Genomic DNA, 14,806 nt, shown 5'->3' with positions numbered 1-14,806 from the left:
TTAAGGAAGGTGGTTGCTTTTTCTTCGGGACCTTGTTCCGAACATGAGGCCTATTTACGGATGTGCACTAACCAGGGGCATTTTCCACGGAGCAGAGTTTCCACCCTGGTCAGTAGCTCCGTCTTCTCTGGATCGTCTCCAAATGGATGCCACTAGAGGCTCTCTCAGCACATTAAAAGGGGAAGGGCTCCTTGCCCAGTTATTTATTTATATTTTCATTTATATGCCACTTACTACCCTAGTCTCAAGGTGGCTTACAATAAAGTTGGATCTGGGGCAGCCATGTGCCGTCTGCTGTCCCTCCGTTATGTCTTGATCCATTTCCTCACTTGATTCTTTTCGGCGCCAGGCTAAAACCTTTTTATTTTCCCAATGTTTCAAGATCTGATCGTTTTAATTGGGGCTTATAAATAGATAGATAGATAGATAGATAGATAGATAGATAGATATAGATAGATAGATAGATAGATAAATAAATAAATAAAAAATATTGTCAGTTGAATTTTTAGGACGTGGTGTTTTATTATTTCACATTTTGTATTGTTAAACCATCCCAAATCTTCGGTAAGGAACAGTCTAGAAAAGTTTTACATACATAAAACTTTTGTATGTAAATAAATAAATGTGCATACAATAAATATAAACTTATGTATAAATAAATGCATAAATAAAAATAAATTGACTCTACAGGAACACCCAGAGTTAAAGAAAATGGCCAGGGCGTGTTTCTTGTGGTGGACGTTGTGGACGGAGTCATTGTTGGTTATCCTGAACCAGCGAGTGGTGCTGATGATAGTTTTTGTCATTGCTGCCTTGTGCGCCGAGTGTTTCATGCCAGCCACGCCTGGATGGTCGTTGCTGGAGCCGCAGCCCTCAGTAGCATCTGGGGTCGGCCCTGCTGCTTCTCCGGCTTTGGAGATGGGGTTCGCATGGCATGGCCACGAAGGCTTGCCCTGGCTCATTCGGGGTTGCTTATAGGGCCACCCCCAACGAGATGTGGCTTGTCCTGGGGCTTAGGAGGCAGCTCGGAGTTGCCTTGGCGTCTGAGCCCAGCTCGCGCATTCACCCAAGGGTGGCCCGAACCTCTTTGCTTGTGCTCTCAAGAGGAGGCGGACAAGACCGCGGCTGCTTGGGCAGTCCCAAGAGCCCCCACTGTGGGTGTGACGCCTACTCATGAAAAATGACAGGGGCCGTCAGTGACGCCTGCTCCCTGCTCCTTACCAAAGGGGGAACTGCAGTACTCGCACACTGTCCCCTGGGACATGGGGGAGAGACTGAGTTGGGGGGCACTCCAGGATCTTGGTTCTGCCTATGGGGGCCCCAGTGGGGGACTTATGCGCCACGCCAGGCTTCTGCTGTGCGAGCCCATGGAAGGCCCTCTGCAGTGTGGAGGCACCTGTCTCACCCCACAGCTCATATCTGCACATATTTATCAGCCAGTAAATGCGATGCACAGGGATTTGAGCAGGGATGAAATACGGAGCTGGACTGTCCCATTCTGGCCAAATCAGTAGATCCGCCATCCAGTGTTTGCAGCTGAAGCATCGGTGGATCTCCATTTCTGGCTTACCAGCAAAACCTTGTTACCTGACTGTTGCAGGGGACGATGTCTCTTTAGCAAAGGTTTGGCAAAGTGGACCCCAGTTGTTTCGCCTTTTATATACTTTGGTGAAGCCTGAGAGTTGCCTCTTTTGGGGAGAAGGTAATTATAAGATAAACCTTATATCGGAACACTTTTATTGCTTATCTTCTGCTTCCTCTTATCTGCCTCCTTCCTGGAAGTTAATGCAGCAGCACAAATGGATTTGAGCCTGCATTTATTACATCTTTACCCTGCTGAACCTTCTGGGTGGTTCACAGTTTAACCCTTTCTACCTTCGGAGAGGCGAGGGAGCATGCAGTGTTTCTCTTTCCCCAGTTGATGGAGGCTGGTCTTGCTGGTCTTCTTGGTCCAAGTGCTCCACGACCTGCGGAAGCGGGCATTACATGAGGACTCGCTCGTGCACGAGCCCCGCGCCAGCCTACGGAGGCGACATCTGCCTGGGACTCCACACCGAAGAAGCCGTCTGCAACACACAGCCGTGCCCAGGTGGGGAAACTGCAGAGCCGGGCCCCCTTTGCATGGCTTACTTCTGGGATTGGGCCACAGGCCGCCATCTTGGATGGAGCTCGTTTCCCACCCATTGCCCAAGGAGAACGGGGGATCACTTCTGCTGCTCCCACGTTGTGCTGGATCCAAAGCCATCCAGGATGCGATGGGGAGGTTGGGCTTTGAAACTCTCTGCAGTTTCTGGAACCCTTGGCCTGTAGCTAAATTCCATCCAGCTGTGTCCACCAACGTGGTGGCTTTGGCCCTCCAAGCTGGCCCAGGCTTGGCTGCCGGCGTCCCTTCCAGGGAGCGTGTGATAATGCACGTGGGCACCAAGAAAGCAGCTCCCTTCTTCCCCTCCCCCTGTTGTTTGGGCTGCCGCCACCCCAACTGGGGTTCAGTGGGCATTCGCAGACTTCTTTTTGGCTTGGCCTTCCTCGGAAGACTGGGCTGAGTGCAAGAGGAAAACTTGGGATGCTAGGAGGCACAGATTCTGGCAGGGCTGGCTCATTTCTTTCCTGAGGCCACAGTGATAAACTGAGCCTGTTGGTGCCTGCAAAACTTACGTATTTATATGTTTATTTAAAACCTTTGTATGCTGCCCTATTGTGCCACAGCACCTCTGGGCGGCTCCCAGTTACAAGATTAAAAACACCATACAAACCAGTAACACATCAAAAATAAGATAACAATAAAATACAAAGAGAAATACAAAGCAAAGGGCGAAGCTAGGAAACTTAAGCTAGCCCAGGGTCGGAAGAGGTGCAGCCCACCCCTCCACGGAATCCGCCTCCCCTGTTATGGAAGGAATCACGGCATGTCTGTCTGGGCCCCGAATACACATCCCTGGGCGAATAGCCACACGTTGCTTGTATGTGGAGCATCGTCTCTCTGTCAGACAGGTTGGCAGGTACTGGGACCTTTGATCACTGAGCCTGGCCACCGCCCAAGCAGGTGAAATGCACGGCAGCGGAGGCCCAATCCAAAGGAGAGTCCACAGGTACCTCTGGCTGAGAGAGATGCGCATTTAACAGGCATAGCAATTGATGCGCGTCTCAAGCCAGGCGGTCCCTGTTTGTGGAATCAGGGCGAGGAGGTGCTTCAAACGGATCCTGTGACGGTCTTGCCGGCTGCATTATGTTGCTTACTTCGGGGAAAGGAGATTTTTTAAGGCATCCTTCGTTATATGCAGGCCCCTTCACATGCTTCTTGATGTTTTGGTTGCCACAGAGAGCTGGTCCGATTGGTCGGAGTGGTCCGGCTGCGATGCTTCCGGAGTCCAGATCCGCACTCGCCAGTGCGACGTCTTGTTTCCCGTGGGTCAGCAGTGCTCTGGAAATGCCTCGGAGAGTCGGCCGTGCTTCTCTGATTCCAATTTCATCCCGGGTAAGGGCGGAGCGTCGCTTATTCCCCGAGCCAGTTCCACACTGGGGCCCGAGGAAGTTGCTGGGCATGGGCGAATGGGTGGGATAGAAGCAGGATAAAGAAGCCACTGCCAGTTGCCTGATTGGCAAGCTGGAGCATGGAAATGGAGCCAGGCGGACTCATTCCAGAACTTTCTTTTTCGTCTTCCTCCAGGTGAGCGTGTGGGCCAGTGGGCAGCACTGGGTGGTGCAAGGGGCATTGGGTAGGAAGGCAGATATCCCCTGACTCTATTTCCAAGTGGTGCTTCTTCTAGCTCTACCCCATTTCCTGCCCTCAAGGCAGCCTCCCTCAGCCTCCTCTCCCACTTCCGCTTTCCATGTTTTATCTCAGTCCAGCCCACAAATGCCTTCTTCCTTTGGATGCTGAGAACTTGCTGTGAAGGACCATGCTGGTTGGAGGCATCCGGCCTCGTCCTGTAGGAGTGGCAGATAAAGGACTACCAGTCTTTATCTTTTATTTATTTCATTTAAAGTTTCTCCATACCATCCCTTCACAGACGTCTTGGGATGGCTTACAACAAATTAATAAAATAGAATAAAAATAGAGATATGTGTAGCAGCTGCACAGCCTCCAATGTTTAAATATAAAACCACCAATTAAAACAGGTTAACAATTAAAATATTGGGAGAATAAAACGTTTTTGCCTGGCGCCAAAAGGAAAGAAGCGCTGGTGCCAGGCGAACCTCTCCGGGTAGCGTGGTCCACAGTCAGGGCGCCACCACCGAGAAGGCCCTCCTCCGGGTAGCCAGCCTCCTGACCTCTTTCAAGGATGGCTCCCGGAGAAGGGCCTCCACCTCAGATCTTGGGGGGCAGGCCGGCACATAGGGAAGAAGGCGCTCCTTCAGGTATCCTGGACCCAACCCATGTAGGGCTGTATAGGTCATCACCAGCACCTTAAATTGGGCCCGGACTTCAATTGGCAGCCAGCGTAACTGGTAGAGGAAATACCTGCCGGTCCCCATTAGTATCCTGGCAGATCTATTCATAGCCAACTGAAGTACCCAGACCGTCTTCGAGGTCTGTTCAGCGACTTGGCTTTCCCTGTGCTTCCCATCTTTTCTGCAGACGTTCCACTTCTACTGCACTGCTTTGCCTCTGCTCCTTGTTTTTCCTTGCTGGGCCAGGGAAGGAGCTGAGTGTGGAGGAGCCAGGAGCAGCCACACGGAAAGGATCGCCACAGCGTGATCCTGCCTCCCTAGGCAGGGCCAAGGAGAAAACCCTGTTTTTGGAGGTCTCCTTCACACCCTAACAAAACGGCCCTTCCGAGCGATTTCCCAGTGTCCCAGTCTCGCCTCCCATATTCATAAATTAATTTATTTTTGAATTCGCATGCCACCTACTAATCCAGATGGATTGCCTAGGCAGCTTACATTAAAATACTAAAAACAATAAAACCGATTAAAATCACAGTAAAAGATTTTTGTTTTAAATAAAGGGCCCAACCAAGTAAGCAGAACAAGAGCTTTTGAAAACAAATAATTTACAACGGTCCATGGAAGCCTTCGGAGAAAGGAAACATCTTTGCCTGGTGCTGAGATGAAAGCAGGGTTGTCACCAGGCAAATTTCTTTGGGGAGCCTGTTCCACAGTTGAGGGGCAGCCACCAGGAAGGCCCTTCTCCTATTGACTGCCCCCTTTATCTTCTTAAGGGACGGCTGTTTAAGAAGGACCCCCTGCCCACATCTTAATGGATGGGTAGATACTTATGGGAGCAGACGGTCCTTTAAGCAGCCACAACACAGTCCAACACACAAGTCCTTTTAGGAATGGATTGCCGGCCTTGACCCATGCTGGGAGAAGGTCTGTTGAATATCTGTGGGTGTCGTGAGGTCATAACTCATGTCTCCAATTAACTCACACAGCAGCCGGCAATAAAACTAAAGACTTTTATTGCTATTCGCTACAAGATTTACGATGCAACAGATAAGCTCCGGCAACGAGCTCCTCGCAGCTCAGTTCCCCCCTCCTTTCTGAATCCTACAAGGAAGCTCAGGTGGATTTCAGCCTCCTCTCCCACCTTTCTGTCCGTGGGTGGGACAAACTTCTCTCCTGCTGCCACAATTGATCTAAACACCGTGATCTCCTCCTAAGCCGGGTGGACCCTAAATTTCCTGTTACGTCTTCCTGCTCTCCAGGACTCCACCCAGCCACTTCCTGGTCAGGAGGTGGGGGAGCAACTTGTTCAAACCCTTCAGAGTCCAGAGGAAGGGAAGCTGCATCCTGCTCAAGCAACTCAGAGCCAGGATGCGGGGAGGCTGCTCGCGAGGGAGCCTCGGAGTCAGGTTGCAGGGGGGCAGTTTGGGTCCTGGGTACCAAGTATAAATCCTCCTGCTTCAACGCCCGACTCTCCCTGGGAGCTTGTGACCCTCTCTTGTGTGCCAACACCTCTGTCGATCCATAGGCACGACAGTGGACTTCCCACACGCTTTAGGACCGTGTGCCATAAGATTTCTTAACTCCATTGCAAGCCATGTCAGTCCTTTAGGAAGCCGGGATGCCACAGATGGAGGCTGCAGTTGCTAGATTCCAGCACTTCCTTCCATGCACTTCTCTACATGAGGAATTTCATCTGCTGCTTTGCTGAGATCTCTTGGTCCCTTTCCCTGCAAGAGCAAAAATTGCCCATCAGGCGGCGTTTCTCAGCCTTCTACACATTCTATTATCAAACCACTAGGTGGCGCTGCCCTGTAGCAGCTCCGCTACTTCTTCCAAGGCTTTTGTCCCAGTTTGATGCAGCTAAAATTTTAGGAGCAGCTTTTGCTCACTCTAAAAACAAAACAACTCTCACTAAAAGGGCTGGAGAATACAACAGAGAACACAGGGGAGTGGCATCATAAAAAAGACCCCCCCAAAAACTGTTGTGGGTGAGGAATCACAAAATACGAGAAAAAGTTCCAGTAGAGAAGTTGTGTCTGATGCATGTTCTTCCCCTTCTGTGAGGCAGCACCTCGAAGTGTTTCCAAAGAACAATCGTTGCACCTCTAAGAAATTCTCACAACCGGCTGGTTAGGGAAGACACGCGTGGTTCTTTATTTCAGAGGACACGTAGACGTGATACAGGATTGTTGTTTTTTGCCCACGCTGCATGATTGAATTATTTGATATTGCAGATGTAACCGTCGCTAGAAGCAGCAGCGTCAAAGAAAAGCGATGTGGCGGTAAGGGTCTCCCTCTTTTCCTTTCCTTTCCTCCCCCCCTCCCCTCCCCTCCCCTCCCCTTCCCTTTCCTTTCCGAGTTCACCTGCATGTTGCTGCCAAGGTTTTCCTCTGCCCTTGTTCTCGAAACCTGGACGGGAGACGGGAAGGAGCGGCGAGGCTTGGTGTGGTTTTCCACTTGCTTCCCGAGCTCTTTTTTGCAAGCGTGTGCGTGTCGGCTGTGGGGGAGGAGGGAGAACTGTGCATCTTTCTTCCACACATGAAAATTTGGGAAGGATCATCGTGAGCTGGGGGCATCCCCCCCCCCCTTTTGCCTGCTTCTCAGGCTCACAACCTGCTTGGAAAAAGAAATGGTTGCAGAGAGCCATGGAAACACATCATTCGCACCTTGCGTTCAAACAAGCAAAAGGCAAAACGAAATCTTCACAATGCTTCTAATGTAGATGTTCAACAAGAGAGACTAAGACTTGCTAAGATCAGTGATGCCTGAACTCAGTGGGGGGTTTCCAGGACTGGGTTCCGGGGCTCCACAGAGCTCCGCGCGCTTCATAGCGGGCCAAGACAGGGGGAAAAAGCCACCAAGGCCACCTCCGTATCGGTCTCCCTTGCCTGCGTGACTGATCAAATATTTAGCTTCTGTGAAGGCAGAAGGTGGATGGCCTTGAGATAGGATTTTAATTTTGCTCCAGTGTAAGATGCAGACACTTCAGATGTGACCCCCTAATTCAGGTCTGAGAGAGCTGAACCCCCTTTGAGGAAGGCAGGACTGTTACAGAGAAGCAAGTCGTTTTCTGTCTTCTTCATTTCACCCCATAATTTAAGAAAATGACAGTGTATGCATCTGTGTGTGGATTAAAAGCAATTACCTTCCTGAAACAGTTGAAATACCAGTTTTGCGACACAAACCATGTTTATGCCTCAGATACCCTGTAAATACTGTTTCAGGAGCTCGAGTTAGAAATTACATGCCTATTTTCAGACTCTTCCTTAAACACTTTGGCTAGACTCAGTTGAGATCAGCGGCCCCTTGGTTGAGAACCCTCAGTGGACAAAGGGAAGGTGAGATGTGCTTCCTTCATCCTCCTGAATGGACATCCCATTAGTAGCTTGGCTCTCGAGAACTCCACGCCATTCTCTCTCGAAGCTGCAAGGGCCACAGACGTGCAGTTTCTCCCCACAGCCCTTCTTTAAAGGCAAGGAATCTGGATTCTCGGAGAGCAGATTTTGGTGCCCGATTCCCCGTTCAGCATTCCCTCTCCATGTGCCTTTGCTTCTCTTCTCCTGTGCTGGTGAGATGCCCACAAGGAGCTCCCTGTAGCTGCAGAAATGCAGAATTAATTGCTCCCTGTGCAGATTAATCCAGTCCAGGCCGAATCCAGTAACGCTGCTCTCTCCTCCCCCGAAAGAGTTCAACCTGTTCCACATGACTGCCGTGGGGCTGAGCAGCTCCATCCTGGGGTGCCTCCTGACCCTCTTGGTGTATGCCTACTGCCAGCGGTATCAGCAGCACTCCCACGACGCCACGGTCATCCACCCCGTGTCGCCTGCGGCCGCCCTTCACGCCAGCATCACGAACCACATCAACAAGCTGGACAAGTACGATTCCGTGGAAGCCATCAAGGTAAGGGGTGAATAAGGACGCCCTCCTGCAGGCCGCTGCGTCTCCTGGAAGCAACGGGGAAGGGTCCCGATTGCAGGAAGCAGGCCTGCTCCGGGCGGGGGGCTCCCTTCCAACACTTCTCAGCAACGCAGCGTCTCCTCGCCTGATGGAGAGCCACCGAGACGTCGCTTCGTCCACATGCACGCGAATGAACCCGCCTGCCTCTCGCTCGCTCCCTTTCCCCCTCCGCGGCAGCACATGCGCCTTGCGTGAAGTGGGCGCCTCGTTTTCCCTCCTCTTGCTCTCTCCCCCTCCGTCGTCACCACCCACAAGCACGCCTCCCTTTGTCCCTGCTGATCCCATCTGTCACGTCGCTGTAACTGGGTGTTCCCGACATTTTGTACCAGCTGCGCCCCCACAGCACTGGTTTAAAATGCCAGAAGGCCCCGAAAGTTTGGAGACATCCTCCCTTGGTCCTTCTGACGCCGTGCGGCTCCATGACACTTCGGCCACTGCTCAGAAATGTTGCACGTTCACCCACACAATCAGTGTTCCCCACACCTCCTCACCGACCTTATTCACTCTGCGTTCTGTCTTCAGTTCCTTGTCTGTTCCCGCATCAGTTGCTTTTGATAGCCTTCCCCGTCATCTTTCTGGATAATGTTTCTACCCCTTCTTCCTCAGCATCCCTTCTCCCTCCACCTCTTCCAATTTTGTTTCTCCAGTCTTCACTTCTGAAATCCCTTTTCTTCCTTGCTTAAAACCCATCATGTGTTCTTTTCACCCCACTAGTAAACACACTAAATTTGCATCTGTTTTAGTGAACCACCTCTTTGGGTTTCATTGTTGCAATGGGCATGATGTGCCCACTGAGAATTCTTCCCTTTCTTCTTTTCCCAGGCATTTAACAAGAACAATTTGATCCTGGAAGAGCAAAACAAATACTTCAATCCACACCTCGCCGCAAAGGCCTATTCCAACGCCTATTTTACAGATCTGAATCACTATGATGAGTATTAAAACAGTCTCTGCATAACCGATATCCGTCTTCATGGCAAAATACGCTCCCAAGTTTTTGCGTCGTGTGGCCAACATCAAAGCGAAACGCCGGCTTGTGAATGGACAGGGCTCTCTTTCCAAGATGGTGCTTCGCAGTACAATATTTGTATTGTGCAATCACAGCAGGTGTATAGCCCAGATGTGGGTCGTTTTCTGTAGGTCGTTGTTTTGGCTGAATGGCTGCCACCCTGCTACTTACCTTTTGCAGCTTCTGAGGGAGGGGGGATGGCTAAGGAGACTTTGCACTGGACGCTGCCCTCTCGTTTCTCTAGCAGACAACCCACGAGCTTGAGAGAGGGAACTTTGTGGGCAGCACTGCCCGAGAGAGAGAGAGATCAATGGATGGACTGTCCTGGTCCAGAGGCAAGCCCTAAGCCCTCCATCCACCATGCCAGGCTGGTGACAACCTCTTTCCCGGACGCTTGGAGTTTTGGACCTTGGAGACACCAAGAGAGCTCATGGAGCAGGGTAGGCAGAGCAGGTGCTGACGCCGAAGCAAGCGTGAGTGCCGGCGGAAGGAGAGCTCGCTTCCTCTGCTTCCGTCTGCCACGAAGCAGTATCTGCGAGGGAAGCAGGGGCCCCGGGTGGGTTGGGGGGGCACTCATAGGACCGTTTCCGAGTGTCACCGTGTCCCACGAATGGCTTCCACCAAGCAGGGCGTCTCCAGCGTCTCTGCACCGGGTCCACGGAGATCGCTCGGCGTGGGCTTCACAAACATCCAAGCACACAGATGGCTTCTGCCTGCTCGCCGATCCATCACTTCCTTTGCCCTGCTCTTGTTTGGAGCAGATGGAAAAGCACAAATGCTTCTATTTTTAATGGCTTTTTTAAACATTCAAGGAAAAACGGAACGGAGTGTCTCGAGCCGAGCGCTAGTGTAACACTCTCAGCACACTAAGACTGCAATTCTATGCAGACTTTCCAGGAGTGCTCCCGGGAACTAACTGTGGAGCGAACATGTATAGGATTGTCTTGCAAATGTGTGTTCTCATCATGCCCAGCTGATGTAAGAGCTCAGTGGTACATAAAGCTGATACTTCTCCTAACGGGTGTGTCACCAACTGGCAAAAAAACCCAGCTCGATCTTTTGCACTAATTTGTCACTAGGTTTTATCAATAATGCTCTTTGGCTTAAACAAGAGAGAATGCCCACCTGGTACGTTTCAGTGGATGTGAGTGTGGCACTCGCTTCAGCCAGCTGGCGACAGAAAGTGTTCATTTCGAACCTTGTGTTCCACTTCCTTAAGAAAATACCAAATAAGATGTCACATATTTTGAGTGGCACACAAAACAAGGAAAAACCCAGGGCCTCTTTGCCCTGATGCTTGAATGTGGGGCTGTTTGCTGTCAGCTTTTGCTCATCTTGGCTTCCCTTACTCCAAGCACATCACTTTGAGGTCTAGTTCCAAGGGCAGGTGTCTCTTACGACAGCGTTCCCTATCCTTTGATGGCAGGCGAGAGGGGTAAATACAATATTTTCATGACACACATCACTTAAACAAGTAGTTCACCTGCTGAAATACGCTGCAGAAAAATCGTCCTGAGCAGGTCTTTCTTTGGAAACATTAAGCATTCCTTTAACGTTTCCTCAAAATGCATGGGCAGCTTTGTTTTTATAATTTTATTATATTCATACTCCACCTTTCTTCCTCAAAGGCTGCCACAAAGAGGAAGGTCAAGGTCTCTTCCTGCCGATGCCAGAGTGTAGGACACGGAATAGCCAGTTCTAGTTGCAACAACCCAAATTCAGGCTGGACATCAGGAAAAGCTTCCTCGCTGTCAGAGCAATAGGACAGTGATGCCAGCTGCCTGGAGAGGTGGGGGGCTCTCCCACACTGGAGACATTCAAGGAGAAAATGGGCAGCCACCTGAGTGGGATGGTGTGACTTGGCATCCTGCAGCAGCAGGGGGCTGGACTAGATGGCCTTCATGGCCCCTTCCAACTCTACTATTCTAGGATTCTGTGATTCTGGCAAGAAACCCCAGGCAGTTTGTTAGGTGCTCTTCTTCCCCATTTTGTTATCTCAACAACAACCCTGCAAGATAGCTTAGGTTGAGAGTCCGCTACTGGTCCAATGTCACCCAATGAACTTAATGGCAAAGTAGAGATTAGAACCCCAGTTCCAGTCCAATGCCCAATTAGTGGCTTCTCACTAATTTGGGGGGATTTGGGGGAGAGGGTCTGGTTTTTCTCTTTCGTGTGTAATTTATTTTTCCTGTTTATGAATAGTCTCAGCACAGTAAGCTGAGATCGCAGGAGGATCACAGGAATCACCACTGAGCTTACTAGAGATGCTAGTGAATCCAGAGCTGTGATTGTGCAAAAAACCTTGAGGGTTCTAGTTGTGCATTAGCTCATTTGGGTACAAAGTCTCATTTTTGCTTTTAAGAAACACAAGTTATCTTCCCCTACCCATGTTAGTTGCATAGAGAGCCTGAAAGCACATTGCCAAGTTTTGCAGGTTTCGTTCCCTCTGCCCCAACTCTTTGTATGGGACACGGTGGGAGAAAAACCTCCTAAAATAATGTTCGTGCTTAATTTACAGTAATGCAAATTGTTTATGATAATGTCTACTTTTAGTTTTGTTCTTGAGGGCAGATTTTAAGACAACACCGGCATACTAAACCTAGCTTCTCTTCTCCTTTCTGTGCCGATCATGGGTTTATTGTTTCATGAGGTTTATCCACTTTTAAAAGAGTCCACTAATGCTTCCCAATCTTTTAACCATGACAGCAAAGTCTGCTTGCGTCCTTCAAGTGCTACCCTTGCTCGTTTTCACCTCTGTCCAGGACTGCTGGGTTCTTCCGGTCTGGTAACCAAGGTTAAGAGAACAGGAAATGCTCTATCTTGTCTGAGCGAGAATTAGCTGTGAGTAAAGCCTTTGACTGATTCCTCCTTGCCATGTTTCCTGCAGTGGAGCAAAGGTGTAAATATAGCAGTGAGATCTTACAGATTTTGATTTCGCTGTGGAAGCAGCAAAAATCCCTGTTTCCATCCCGGGCTTCCTAGCTCTTCAAGTGGACCAAACCTTCCTTCAACTTGCAGGACTCTCCCACTGCCGAATTTAGGAATATGAATGCCTTCCTGTCTTCTGAGATACAAGACGAAATGTTTGTCATTCCCTTTATACAGAGCTTTAGGTTTTCTTCATGGATGTTGCAAACTAGTTAGATTTCGGCTTCTCGTACAGAACAACTCTGTGGCAGTAGTGAAGTCTCCCTGCGCTTCTGCCTCTGCCCCCCATTTAAATAGACCTTCACAGTTTGGGGAATGCAAAGAAAATGGAAGGGTGTGAAACACTTTGTACATGGAAAATGCTATGGAAAACGTGGGAACATCCCTGGTCCGGGCCTTTTCTCTCCCCTTGACCTACAGTGCTTTCATCTTATCCTGCAGCTCAGTTGTCCTTTTTCTATTCCCTTCATCTCCTTTCTACTCTTTTCCCCTTCTAGCCTGCCTGCCTTCCTCTCTTTCCTCCCTCCCTCCTTCTTTCTCCTTCCTTCCTTCCGTCCGTCCGTCCGTCCGTCCGTCTCTCTCTCTCTCATCAATCTTCTTGGCCTTTCACTTAAACAATGGAATGAAAATCTTTCATTGAAGCCAGCATGAGACTTCAGCAATCCAAATTCCTGGTGCAAGTGAAAAGGAAAGAGCAAGATGGCGAAGGGGAAAAGGGGAGCAAAAGCAAGAGAGTTGGGTGTGAGCCTGTCCCTCTTCATCTCTGACATGTGGCCTTGAAAATAATGTTGCCATTAATAGAAAATGGATTACCTGCCTGCGTTTTATGACTGAATTTAGGGCCGTTTCATATGTGCATTTGGAGGGCTGATCCTGCTACACAGTCCACAGAGAAACTATGATTCCCCAAACTCTTTCCCCATTAGCCGGAAAAAGGACAAAAGCGCATGTAATAAATAGCTCCTGGGATGCTGTGAAGTGTCATCACAAAGCGAGGGAATGAGCGACGGTAGGCGGCAGATGCTTTGGGGCCCCGTCCAGTCCACCTCTGCAGCGCAACCGCGCTTTTTAATGCTCTCCCCGCACATTGCAGCGAGGGGTGGAAAGAGCGGGGCGTAATCCCTTTCCAGTCATGGCATGTAAATTTATCCAGTTGCTAGGCTACTGGGAATCTGTACCCTTGTCTGTAAGTATGTTTTGGAAAGTGATTTCATTTATATTGGAGATGCTTCTCTGCAGCTAATGAAATAAAATGGAAACAAACTTTTTGAGAAGCCTTTGCATGGATGCTTCTAGGTGGGATGGACGGAGGTGATGTGTGTGTGTGTGGGGGGGTGCTGTCCCCATGGGGGGCTTCTCCTGCTGCATTCACTGCCCAAATTTGGGGGAGAGGAAAATTTTCCTACTAATTTGCTGGAATCCTGCACGAGGAATGGCTCCCGTTGTCTACCAGGGCAGCGGCCCATAATAGACAAAGGTGATGCAAAAGGGAGGCTGTGGAAAAGACCGAGGGTCTGTAGGCAGACCCTTTTCCCCTCCGGCCCTGCCCTATTCTATCCAGGGTTCCCAGCACTGAAAAGCACCGTGAAGCAATCCTGGAAGGCTGAAGCTGCGGACATACGGAAGGACTACAGAGGAAAGTCAGTAGCCAGTCCTTACTCAAGGCAAGCCGCCTTCGTTTGCACCCATTTTGCACGGCACAGAATTGCACATGAACAAAACATCGCGTTTCGGCAGTCTCTCTCGGCATGTTCTCCAAGTTAAAAAGCGCGGAGGGAAAGGCACCCTGAAGTCCAAAATTAGCCAAGTGCCTTTAAGTATTTCAGTTTCTTGATGGTCGTGAAAAGCATAGGACAACTACCTCTTCCTAGAACAGGGATGGCTTTTATTTTTTTAATTTATAGGGCAATTATTGGCATACGACTTGTGTTGAGTACACAGGGATAGCAAACAGCCGTGCCTTAATAAAAAAAGTTGGAGGAAGTTACTTGCTTTGGGCATGCATAAAGGCTGGAGAAAGGAAGAAAGCCGCGTCCAGCCCCGACTGTACAGTGCTAGCTGGGTCTGGGGATCCCTGTGTGGTTGTGTTTCGTTGCCTCTGCGGACTGCTGCGCCCCCTACTCCTTGTCAACTTGTATATTTGTAAATAAACAGATTATTAACAAAGAGGTGCTTAAATCCTCTTTTTTCTCCCCTCTCTTCACCACCTGGTGCAATAGATCCAGCCATGAGCACACGTCTTCCATATTTAGCTTCTATGGCTGGGAGAAGACCGTTTCAATCAAAAGGGCCTTTTCTCCGGTATTTTAAGATGACTTGGGTTCACCTTATTTGCCATACTTTAAAAAAAATGGCCTTGGAGCACTACTCTAGTGATTTATTTATCGGCCACTTTTTCCAACCAGCTCAAAGTGGCTGACATCATTCTCCTGCTGCTGCTCTCAAGCTTAACCCCACAACAACCCTGTGATGTAGGCTGGTCTGAGAGTCAGTGACTGGCCCAAAGTCACCCAGTTGGCTCCA

The 14,806-nt window shown here is 49.8% G+C and overlaps 1 protein-coding gene across 1 annotated transcript in view; it reads left to right on the top strand.

Annotated features, from left to right (window-relative positions):
* SEMA5A (semaphorin 5A) overlaps positions 1 to 9,288 on the top strand; it is a 73,268-nt gene extending 63,980 nt beyond the window's left edge. Inside the window, exons 17-21 of the mRNA XM_044442896.1 lie at positions 1,919 to 2,089; positions 3,320 to 3,475; positions 6,624 to 6,671; positions 8,075 to 8,289; positions 9,169 to 9,288. Of these exons, the coding sequence (XP_044298831.1) occupies positions 1,919 to 2,089; positions 3,320 to 3,475; positions 6,624 to 6,671; positions 8,075 to 8,289; positions 9,169 to 9,288 (710 nt within the window). The remainder of the gene's footprint in view (positions 1 to 1,918; positions 2,090 to 3,319; positions 3,476 to 6,623; positions 6,672 to 8,074; positions 8,290 to 9,168) is intronic.
* The last annotated feature ends 5,518 nt before the right edge of the window (positions 9,289 to 14,806 follow it).

The sequence above is a fragment of the Varanus komodoensis genome, unplaced genomic scaffold (genome assembly GCF_004798865.1).
Source record: "Varanus komodoensis strain SLA01 unplaced genomic scaffold, ASM479886v1 scaffold40, whole genome shotgun sequence".
NCBI classification, from domain to species: domain Eukaryota; kingdom Metazoa; phylum Chordata; class Lepidosauria; order Squamata; family Varanidae; genus Varanus; species Varanus komodoensis.
Note: the sequence above shows the minus strand (reverse complement) of the source record. Positions and strands in the feature narration are given on the sequence as shown.